We start from the raw sequence: 12229 nt of genomic DNA, 5'->3' as shown, positions 1-12229 counted from the left end.
TGCTCTATTTTTTTGAAGTCACTAAACACTGTAAATCCCATGTAACAGGACAGCAAAGAACTGTGCATTGTAAAACATATATTCAGACAGATCCCAAGCAAACAAATCTGGCTGGGTCTTTATTTTTTATTAGTAGTTCTTATTTTTATAAATCCACATGCTTGGAGGCGATTTGCTTTGTGTCCATTATTTCAGAATATACTTCTTAACATCACTGAAATCCAAAGAGGAAGGAACAAAAAATGCATTTTAAAACAAATTGTGAAGGAAGATGAAGAATAAGTTGAAACAATTAAGCCACTTAAACGAACTTCTGGTATTAAATTTTTATTTTCTTTTTGGAACATATTATTTTCGTTATATCATCTTGGAAAAATCTTTCATGCATAACAAGCTTTAAGTTTTTTGTGAGCGCTTCAAGATTTGAGGTCTAACTGTGATTTCCAAATTTCAATTTTCATTTTCCTCCAATAGCAGATTTTTTTGTAATAGTCAGTAGAATTAAAACAACAACAAAAAAAATTAAACATATTAGCTGATCTTAAATTTTTGAAAGCAGCAATTTTAAAAAGAGATTTTCTGAAAAATTAAAAATTAGGACTGCATATTTTTAGGTGTTCTTTGAGAATATACCCAACTGAAGAAAAAAACCACCAGCCTTATTGAAAAGCATTTGTACTTCAGGCATTAAAAGCATGAAGATATTAATATTTATTGTATTTCCTTCATGAAATAAAATTAATCCTTCCCCTTTGGGAACATGGTCGTTATTGAGACAAGCAGGTCAGGATCTATTTCCACTTTTTTTGTGTGTGTAAAACATTGCACCTGAAATTAATTGCTAGGAGTTAAAATAGTAAATGAGTAAGTTTAGAGAGGTAAGTATTTTCAAACAGAAGTAAATTACAGAAGCCCTTTGTATTTTTTTTAATGAGAAAGACCTGAGAAACATGTTCCCTGGAATTCACCAAATAAGTTGACCACTTTTCAGCAACTGAGATGATCACAAAAGGCTGCCCAATGAAATATAATTATGTCATGAACATTGGAAATAGATAAAAAAGGTCAATTTTCCTCTTTATACCTGATGCCATGCTCATCTGCTTGTCCAGGGAGAGAGCAGTGAAGAAATGGGCCAAAAGATATAGAAGGAAGAAAACTTTTTGCCTCCGCAATACACACGTTGAAGTGCTTTAGATGTGTTATCAGGAAGCTTGTCAGCCTAATCCCAGAATATAATTTGAAATAAGCACTTTTGTTTGAGATAAACAGTGGAAAAGCTCAATACAATGAAATACAGAGGAAGGGTGGGTTTGCATGCTGTATGTCCAGTGCTGGTATTAGCTCTTTGGCAATGATGCCGACTTGATGAGGCTGTTTTTCTTCTGAAAAAATGTGACAAAACTTTCTCTGAAGTCATAGAATCGTATAGCTTAGGATAGTTTGGTTTGGACTTCTGGGTTGGCAGAACCCCATCTAAGGAAAGGGCTGCTCAGGCTACTGGACACTGAACACAGCAGATGAGACCATCTTTGAGTATCCATCCGTCTTGCAAGTACTGCTGATTGGTGCCTGGTGAACCTGTCAATGCCATTGGGACTTGAGCTCCTTAGTGACAGAGTTCTTTTAAAATAATGACTTAACTTCCTAGTCATTGAATGGTCACTGAAAATACTTTTTTTCTTAAGGCTTGTTTTAAAAAATATGGTACTTGCTGTTACCCTCAACTCATGGCTACCCTTAACTGCAAGTGTTTAGATGATTGGATCCTGTGTTAACTGGTGTTTCTGAAACTGACATTCTTAGGGATTTTTTTTTTAAAGCAGTTTTTTTGAACATAAAAATCCTCTGTTCTTATGGGCATCCTTAAATCTCAGAGGCCCATCTTGGGATGGTGACAAGATAAACTGATGTGTTGTAAGAGTGCAGGAAATCTCATAGGATGCTGAACTACTGAATCTTTATGCTGTATTCTTGAAAAAAGAACACCTATACCCTGTGGTATATTTCACTAGCTCTTAAATGATATCCTTTGCACTATGTAATGTCATTTGTATGGTTTAGTTGTGTCTTCTCTAAATATTTGTATATGACATTTTTGGGGGGTTTCATAAACGAACAGACCACTTAGTGTAACTCAGGAATCATACGAATTGCTACTGAGTTCAAAACAATTATTTTTCTTTCAAACAACTCATACTTTCACAAAGAAAACTAGGAAGTAGAATCTCAAGTTACATTCACAAATTTTCTTTCCAGCTTTATCTTAAGTAGTGCTATTATTAATGAATATTAACTGGACCTTGATTCAAATTCATTGTATACATGTTTAATATATGTTTTTTCTCTCTCTCTTTCCCTCCTTGTCTCTTTCCCCTTTTCAACAGTCCTGGTACCTGGGCTAGCTTGGTTCCTTTCCAAGTATCAAATAGGACACCGATCCTGCCAACAAATGTCCCAAATTATGGTTTGAACATAATTGGAGAGCCTTTCCTTCAAGCAGAAACAAGCAACTGAGGGAAAAAAATTAAAAGCAAAATTAAAAAAAAAAAAAAAGGCAAAAAGGAAAAAGAAAAGAAGAAAGTATGAGAAAAGAAACTGAAGAAAGAAGAACAAAAATAGACCAGCAATTGCAGCTCTTACAATCACTAATTCTCTTATGGTTGAAACTGAAATGATTCACAAAGGGTCGATGATATTTCACTGATGAGTAGAATGCAGCTCCTCCTAAGTAGCCTTTGTTATATGAAGTCCGCTGGGAAATAGATGTTCTGTCTCTGACAATATATTTTAACTGACTTTCTAGATGCCTTAATATTTGCATGATAAGCTAGTTCTGTTGGTTTAGTATTCTTGTTGTTTACGCATGAGATCACTATTCCTGGTTATCTCACAAAACAAAGGCTAGGCAGCGACAGCAGAGCTGCAGGAGGACAAGGGCCGTGAGCCAGACATTTTCTCAACATCTGATTTCTAAATGTTTTAAAAATAAGCTCTGTAGCCTTTAGTTATCAGTATGGATTTATTAAACTTTGGCCCTTAATTCAGCCTTTTTCTAGTGTGTTATGCAGTTAAAATTTTCAATCAGTATGAACACACAGACTCTATGGAAGAAATGCCTCTACGCAGGTAAAAGTGTTATCTTCTCATGCAACAGTAAAAAAAGAAAAAAAAGTGACGTTTTCCCCAGTAAAGAAACACTTACAGAGGCAAGTGCAATTTAAAAATCATATCTAAGAGGTCATCACTATAAGTCCTTCAGCCCTTGGACTCTAAATTGAGGGGATTAAAAATAGAATATTACTTTGAACGAACTTATTTTTCCCCTCGGTTTTTGAGGGCATTAAAAGGCATTAAGTCAAGACAAATCACATCCTTGAGAATAAGAAATCAATGGAAACACAGCACTTATGTTGGTTTAGCTGCTGCCTCCACAGAGGGGTAGGATTTATTTATTTAAAGTTACTTGTTGCATCAAGAACCCATAGGGTTTACATGTTTCTGTAAAATCTACATCATAGAGACAAAGACGTAGGCAAATCCATGTCACAAGGGCAAAGCTTACCGTTTACAAACTGGTAATACCAGGATGGGGATATGTTGTATTTAAATAATGCACTCTTAATGTAAGTCTAATTACAGGGTGCTGTAAACTTGCATGGTGCTTTCAGAAGTTAGCCTTGTTCAACAATTTTCACATATTGACAGAAATATAATGTGCATGGGCAGACATTTTGCCTCTATGTCTCTTTAAAAATTTAAAATACTCTTTCCAGTAATCCTAATTTGCACGAAGATATAATGTCCACATTACGTGCCTTGCCTTGAAATCTAAAAAATGGAAAAAAAGAAAAAAAAGAAAAAAACCTACAAAAAAATTGACATCACTACACTTGTTTTGCTGCATTTATTATAATTTTAAATCTTTACCATTTTTATGACAAAATATTTTGTACTCCAGATGCGAAAAATGTGTGACATCATGGATTTTTTAGACAGTTATACCTTTATCTCACATTTATAGAGCATATCATGGCTGTGTATAGTTGCCGCTTAAGAATTGTAATCGACCAGCAATATTTTCAGTATTTTGGTGTTTTTTCTATTAACCTTTCATGTTTTTCATCTTCCAATTAATATTGGGGGGAGGGGATACAAATTTATACGAATTATGCAATACCAAGTTTTGCCTATGTAGGTAGTGCTTTTAGCTGTATTGGTTATTATAGGTAAGTACACAGATTTAAAAAAAAAAAAATAATGTATGCTTTTTTTGTTTGTTTTAATTGACCAAAGTGGGTACTGCTATTTTTGCAGTGTGATGAGGTCCTTTTCTGTACTGAGAGGTGGACAGGGGATTTTTTTTTATACATACATATATATATATTCTGGGGTGGGGGGGGAGGATTTTTAACACTTTACAGTGTAGCTGTGAAGCAGTGCACCCTTAGCCAGGCAAGGGCTGCAAAGCAACTGTTCTGCCTACTGTGACAAACTTTCAAATAGGTTCCCTCTTTTTAACTTCCCACCTGGGGTGCAAGCTGAAATCATTTCTGGATTTAAAAAATAAATAATGAATTCTGTTGGAGGCAGACTTGACTTGAGGAAATTGTTTTACTTCAAGGTTTTTTTCAAGAGAGAGATAGACAGACAGAGAAAGAGGTCAAGACCCACAGTGAGATGAAGTCTTTTCCATTCTGGCAAAGATAATGCATCCTGAAGTGTTCAAACTAGAAAATGTTTTTAGCTCAGAATGACAACGATGTTTGCTTTGTCTAGGAAATGCAAGTACAGGGCCAAAATCTTTGCTGGCATAATTCCACTGACTCCAGTGGACTCTGGAGATGCTCAAGCAGAGAATTTGCCCCCCTTACTCTGCTTAACTTTTTTCCTGTACATAATTTTTTTTATATTCCACTCCCTCTTGCCCCGCCAATTCAAATTCAGCATTTGAATTACAATTTTCAGCCTGAGTGGGCTATGTAAGAAGTTTGCAGTCTTCTCATAGAGATCGGATGGAGACCTCTGGGGTGTAGTGGAGAAGGAGTTCCTTTACGCAAGGAATTAGACCATGGTGGAAATAAAAGTGTATTTCCAGTAAGATCTCATTTTGCAGACCAGTAATGGGCCTGTTGCTGGTGATCTCTCACACACAGGGGATCTCTGCAATGTATGGCTCTACACCGGGTGAAGCTTTCTTTAAAGCACAGTCTTCTACTAGGGTGGAAGCAGAGGAGCGTATAGTCACGTGGATGGGAAAATCCATCCCTTTGCAGTCATCTCTGCATTTGGGAGGTTTTCCTACCCTGGAGCAGTGCCAGAGGCACAACTCCAGCAGCAGCCACCCCAATGGGCCCTGGTGGGGGTGTACCACCATCAGTCCCTTCTGGCTCCAGCTGTGGTTAAGAGCAGTAGTGGTGCCACATCCCCATGTCTCCAGGAGGACAGAGTGTGCAGGCAGAGCTTGAATGGCTACAGAGATGGGAATTGTAGGAAAATAAACTTTGAGATTTAGCTAAACTGGAAAAAAGAAAAACAAGAAAGAAACATAAGACACAGACACAAAAAGAAATTTGAGGTTCTTTGGTTCTCTTTCAGAACCCTTCAGTAAGTAAATTTATTTGCTAAGCACATGGCAAAGTCTGCTAGACCCAATCGCAACGTGCCTCCGGCTTTGGTCTGGTAAAACAAAGTATGTGTTGTCCTTTACACATGTCATGATACAGAGCAGTCTGGGAGCAGAGCTGTGCTGATGGCATATCCTTGATTAGTTCCATTAAAAAGGTGTTCCCTGGAAGCCTTTAATAACACACTGGGACAAAACTGGAACAAGTTCAGGCTTCAACATGAAATATCCAGAATGGTAATTGCTTTTTGTAGGAAGAAAGATGTCCTTAACAGATTTTTTTTTTTTTTAATCTGGCCTCCTGTATGAAAAAAATTGAGCTTAAAGATGCAATTTTTCAGAGAAGCAAACTCCTTCTTTAAACTGGGTTATTCAGCAACTGTGGGTTTTTGTCACCTGCCTCTCTAATAGAAAAGCCTGCTTGGAAGATAATGAGCTTTTCATTTACTGTATGCTTGGTTTTAGTTTGGCTTTGTTGGTTGGTTTTTTTTTAAGCTCAGCAATCAAAAGATTAAGATAAGATTGAGAACTCAAATCCAGTCTCTGGCCTCCTCCTTCACCAGGAAGTGTATTCTGACTAAATTGAGCCACCCCGTTCTATGTGCACTGTTCTGCCTTTATTAAGTTGCTTTGCAGCCCTGGCCTCATGGCTGTGCCACTGAAGTGTGTTTCCCCTGGAGTGACATGAACGCTTGAGGCTTGACTAAGGAAAAAAAAAGGCAGTGAAGGAGACTGTACATAAAGACATGGCAAAAATATTAATTATAGCAATATAGTTGTGGGGTGATGTTCAGGTGGGCAGCTCCATTGAAAATATGTGAATGAGTTTGTGAAGCTGCAAGTAGCAAGAAGAAAGGATGGTCTTCTGACTAAACCGCCTACCTTGTAGACAGTAATTTGTACACTGTATAGTTTTGTTAAGAATTTTTTTTTTAATTAAAATACCCTTGTTTGTAAAGCTAACTTTTTAACAATTATAATGGAAATGCGTTTCCATTTTTAAACAAGAATATTCTTTGTTTAGAAACTGGACTTGGGTTAAAACTCTCCAGTTTCTTAATTTATGTATTAAAAAAAATCTGTCCATGTTAGGAATTATTTCGCATATTCCTATGCTTGAAAAGCATAGGTTACTAATCCTTTAAAAATGTAAATGGAGAAAATTATATTTTATGAAGGTTATTTTGTTGTATTTAGTATTGGAAAAGTTGGTTTTCAGAGCATTTCAAAATGTTGGAAGCACCACTGTCTTTTTTTATTAGTATATATGGCCTTTAGCAAAAGTTTTTGTGATTGTTACATGATGGTATTTAAGATTAGGTTCACAGAGCTATTCAGGATAGGCAGAGAGCTAAAACAGTACTTAAGTCTCACACAGCTGTGTCCTCAGGGAGCAGAATTTTGGATTTGCAACTTGTAGCTTCATAAGGACTTAATGAAAGAGATTGCACAAAGACATCTGTGACACCGGAGTGTGTTCTGTACCTAAACCTAAATTATATGTACTGTGTGAGATTATGAAGGCTGCAGAAAGTTTTCCCATATTCAGTGTACTGTTTTCACTTTTAATGAAAAACTCTCTAATGTTGCTGGCAGTAAGGCCCCAAGCATGACATCCTCTATGGTTTACATGATCCTGTCAAGGTCTTTTGTTAATGTTAACCAGCTGTATGCTCCTGGATTTTTTTATTGGGTTTCTATAGAAAACTTTAGGGGAAAAAAAAAGAGAGTAAAATCTCATGCCAGCTAATCAAGTTAAACAGGAAAGGCTCAAAGCTGAATATTCTTCTCCATACTGAAGGAGCTGAAAACCGCCTCCTTATTTGCACTTTCTGCTAGTTCCCCAGTTTTATTAATTCCTCAAAATTGTGTGGGTGTGGTGGAGCACTGCAGTTGGAGGATAACATGGACCACTGATTTTGCCCTTTAACCCTGCACAATGACCTTTGCATCAGCCAAACTTATTGCCATGACAACTCTTTGTACTGTTTCCATGCCACAGCTCTGTTGGTCACGTTGTCAATAGTAAAGGGGACAAGTTGGAGACGGTCAATTTTTACATTTTTTTTGTCGCAATTTTTTCTTCAATGGTTGTAAGTAGTTGTTTGGTTTTTTTTTTTTTTATGATAAAAGGGTTCACTAGTTAGTACTCTTTAGAAATATCTGTGTGTTGCAATTCAGATGTATGTTGAATTTGTGAAAAGGGCTTCAGTGCCACTAGCATCATGAATAGAATAAGCCTTTGATACTTTCATTGCATGATACCGTAACAGTAAAACAAAAGGTGGCCTAAATAAATGGAGAGCAGTGTGAGCTAGTGACACTAAAGCTAGTCTTTGTATTACTGTATTTTTGACAGAATGATTTTGAAAACTGTGCTACAGGGACTGATGTGGCAAATGTATCTCTATATGCAGAAGGAAGTTTTTTAAGAAGTATGGCTTATTATGCATTTTTCATTGAGGGCATTGAAGTTGCATGGACTGATAGAAGTTGATGCAAAATGAGAAAGAAACAAAAACCAGCAAAATGTTTACCAAAAACTCAAACAAATGAGCAGTGCCTGTTCAATTTCACAGTCTCTGTTGAGTTCAGTTGTAAATATGTTTCAGATAACATTTTCTTCAAAAATAATCTCTACAACATTGTAGAATGTGAGGGGTTCCTCAGTCCCAGGCATAGGCTTCTGAAGAGCTGCATTAGATTATGTCTTCATCAAGCTGTTAATTTGTGCTTATATCATATAGAACTTTTAGTAATCTGGGAAGAGGCACCCCATCTCAATGATATTTCTCTGAGAAAACTTTTGTAGGGCTGTGTGTTTCTTTAGATACATTTAGTACAACTGTAGGTGACAAGTAGTCAGTTATTGCTTGCTAGCTACATACCAGGGTTGATCCATTTTAAAACTTTTGGCATTTTTTCCCATATTGTAGGCCATAAATCCTGAAGGTTACATTTTAATTAAAAAGAAGGTGCGTGCAGAGTCTTTGTGTAATGAATCTTCACCAGTAGGATGCATTACAGTACAGCAACTTAATTTTGGAATTAGAGCCCTCTGGCATCAGACCTGATTTTAGCCTGAGTGTTAACAAAGGTTTTTATTGTGCCTGGTTGGAGGATAAAGTGTTCTTTCTGGTACTTTTTTTTTTTTTTTAGGTTGCAAATGAACTCAACTGCCACAAGTTTTAAACTGGTGTAAATCAAGCTTGACTTAATGTGATTGTTACTGTTATATCCAGCCTATACTGCTAGCAGCTGCTCATACTGCAGTCAATTACTGGAAGCGGATATATTTCCTATGCAAAAACTGTTTAAACAATAAAAATGAGCTATGCTACAGACCTGGCCTTATGTTTTCTTTTCTGTCTCTAAAAATCATAATTGGGAATATCTTAGGAACAAACCTAAAACCTTGTAGCCTGATAGCATGGCAAAACTTATGGAATTCTGTGTATACCTAGTTTAGATTTACATATTTGTTTGCACACATTTGGGCTTAACTTACTTACACTGAAAATGGAGGAAAACAAGAGCAAAAGGAGATGCAATCAGGTAATCAGCTCAATTTAAATTTTACATTTGGTTTTCATCATATTCAACCAACCCTAGTAATTATACAGGTGATCTTGATGCCAAATCTATTTTTTTCTTTTAATTACTGTTCAGAAATATTTGTTGCTCTGTAGCTTATTATGGTATAACTATATAGATTCGTGCTAGTAGTTTCCTATCGTGTTTGACAGAAAGACAAACTACATTCCTAGGCCCCTATCCTATCCTATCTTCCTTCTTCTGAGAACGAAGGTCAAGACACTGTCCCACAAACAACTAGCAAGGAAAGGAGGCTTCTGAAGAGGGTAGAACCAAAAGGGGGAATTACCTCAACACCCGTGTTTCTAACTGGGGATTCTTGTCAATTATGCTGATTTTCTAAACTTATAGAACTGTATTTCCTCTGTGTCATGTGTGCATTTTCAGCATGTTTTTGGCGTTTATTTCAGCATGTTACCTGACGGGGCCTTTCATAAAAAGTAACTGCATTTTTATCACCTAATTGTATCTAGCTCATGATTTCAGGGACCAGAAAAAGGCATCAATCTGAGCTGCATCTCCTGTGATGTAAAATTAGGCATGATAGCAGAAGGTCAGGAGGCCTCTGTTTTGTTTTAATGTTATTGATTTGCTACAGACAGTCAATCCTTGATTTCTTAATCATCTTCATGATTATATTTTTGTTGAATAAAAACAGGAAGATCCAATCTTCCCAAAAATCTTCCTGAAACCAGGAATCTTTATGTTAGGTCAAGATCTTTCAACTCTACAAAAGAACTGTTTTTCGTATGTGTGAATCAGATGTGCATATGGGATGTTTCATTCAGTCCATGTTCTGGGAAATAGAAAGTTTTCTTCTCAAACCACTAGGATTCCATAAATTAGTACCAACAGTTAACAAGCAACATGAATATGGACAAATTACTGGTGGGATTAGAGTATCAACATTTAAACTGGATTATATACAAATAATAAAATTTTGTCCCACAGTGAAGTGAAGCAGCTCTCCATATACTTAGATGAAAGTATTCAGTTTTTAGAGCATAAGTTTTATCCAGCTGCAACCAGTAATGTGAAATATATTTTTTTTTAATTTTTCCCTACTGGTTTGTTAACACAATGACCACTTGTTTATTAAATGCACTCATTTTTTTTTTTTTTCTGTGAGAGGCCCTTTTCTGTGTGTGTGTCTTTCCAAAACAATTTGTCAGGCATGAAAATTTAAGAAATTAAAATGATTTTTCCAGTTGGGGTTTCACTGAGTGATGCCATTTGGCCGTGATTTGAAGACTATATTAAGGCCCTCAGGTTCCATGTTTAAAGCTCCAAACCAGAAAACTTTCCTGAAATAATCCAGAGACAATTAAGTTCAGCCTCCTCTTTCTGATAAAAACCTGCCCTACTTCTCCAGCTGCTCTTCAGCTGACTGCGAAGCAGGCTGCTGATGAAGTGTGCCGCAATCCTCCGTGAATTGATCCCCGCTCTGGGCATGCCAGCTCCATGGTGACACTGATGCAAACAGCTGGAAGGAGAATGGAGCTGCCTGAGACTGCCAACGCCACAGCCAGAGCTGCAATGCCATGCTCAAGATACACAGTGCAGTGTCCTATACCACCAATATGAATATAGCAGGAAGGAGAGAATGTGAAGAGCATGGCTTGCAATGTTGTGATGATACAAAAAGAGGAACACTTCTAGCTCAGGGCTTTCCGCTTTCCCATTTACAAGGTTTTTGAAAAAAAATGGACAAACAATTGTTTTTTAACAGGTCCAGTGTTATTTTTGTGTATTTTCACATGAGCATAAAAATTATAATTGAAAAACAACATAAATCTTGACACCAGATCCAAACTCATGCACAAGCAACAAAGCAGAACTCTGCAGAGCAACCACAAAGATTTTTCCTGTTCAAGTCATTACATGAAGTTCTGAAATCTTTGCTATATCTGAGTTTCTTTTTGAGTCCTATCTTAATTTTTATGTTGGTTACAGATCTAAATTTGCACAGTAAAACTGTTGGTCAATCAGCTTTTGATTTCTTGGGTAATGGTTAAAGCAAACATTTTCTTGGCATCTTGCTTGTGAGCCTCAGCCCATGGGAGTCCATTTCTTTGGGGATGTTCCCCTGGCATTCTGTTTCTTTGGATCTGTTCTCCTGAATGCTAGGGGACCCTTGGGAATGTTTAACTGCCAGTATCTGAGTCACATCCAGGAGTGTCTATGAACACAAGGTTATTGAGCTCTCAGGACTGAACTGAATTTTGTCTGAAATTTGCTGGAGAGAAGAAGATTGCTGCTATCCAGGTGATTCTCATGCACTTTGTCACATCTCCACTTGAAAGCTGCAACCTCAAGTCTTTCTGGTAAGGTAACTACAGGATTGTTTCACAAGATTTTTTCATAAATAGGTTATATAAGTCACCCCAAGAAATGGTAGATGTCCACTAAGATTTAAGAACAGAGTCCAAACTAAAGAAAACTGTTGGCATTGTCAGATTTTGACAGACATAAGCAGGACCTAACCAAGATCTTCATTAGAAGAGATATCCTACTTTTGCCTGGAAAATGCATCTTTAGTGTTCACAAGCAGTTTATTTAAGGTTCTTGACATGAGAGCAGCCACAATGACCTAGGCCATTACCCAGAAATGTTGATGGACTGAGATACTGAGAGCTCTAAAAAGGTGAGCAAGCATTTAAGTGTGTCTTGAACTCTTTGTCTCAATTTACCTTTTATGGCACTCACCATTATGTTGTATGTACCCTGTATCCCCTTTTCTTACTCTGTCATATCAGTATGTTCTCCAGAGAAAGAATGGAATGAACAAAGTTACAGGACATTGAAAAATATGAAATTTAAGAAAAAAGCAACATATGGGAATTATAAGGACACCACCAGTCTTTCATATCAACATTCTCTTATAGTGAGTGTCTGCACATGCTGTTATCAGGTATTTAAACAGAATCTGCTGCTTTAGAAAGAGAGGGATTGAGGAGTAGGTGGGCCATCTCCTCTGAAAAAGCTGACTGATGCCACTAGGAATTAATA

The 12229-nt window shown here is 36.8% G+C and overlaps 1 protein-coding gene across 12 annotated transcripts in view; it reads left to right on the top strand.

Annotated features, from left to right (window-relative positions):
• NFIB (nuclear factor I B) overlaps positions 1-8968 on the top strand; it is a 175738-nt gene extending 166770 nt beyond the window's left edge. For all 12 annotated transcript variants that reach the window (XM_074533005.1, XM_074533004.1, XM_074533009.1 and 9 more), the window contains one exon: positions 2388-8968. In XM_074533005.1, coding sequence (XP_074389106.1) covers positions 2388-2517 — 130 coding nt within the window. In that variant the 3' untranslated portion in view covers positions 2518-8968. The remainder of the gene's footprint in view (positions 1-2387) is intronic.
• Positions 8969-12229: the final 3261 nt, after the last annotated feature.

The sequence above is a fragment of the Zonotrichia albicollis genome, chromosome Z, assembly GCF_047830755.1.
Source record: "Zonotrichia albicollis isolate bZonAlb1 chromosome Z, bZonAlb1.hap1, whole genome shotgun sequence".
In the NCBI taxonomy this organism is placed as follows: Eukaryota; Metazoa; Chordata; class Aves; order Passeriformes; family Passerellidae; genus Zonotrichia; species Zonotrichia albicollis.
The sequence above is the reverse complement of the archived record's forward strand: the minus strand, read 5'-3'. Positions and strand labels throughout refer to the sequence as shown.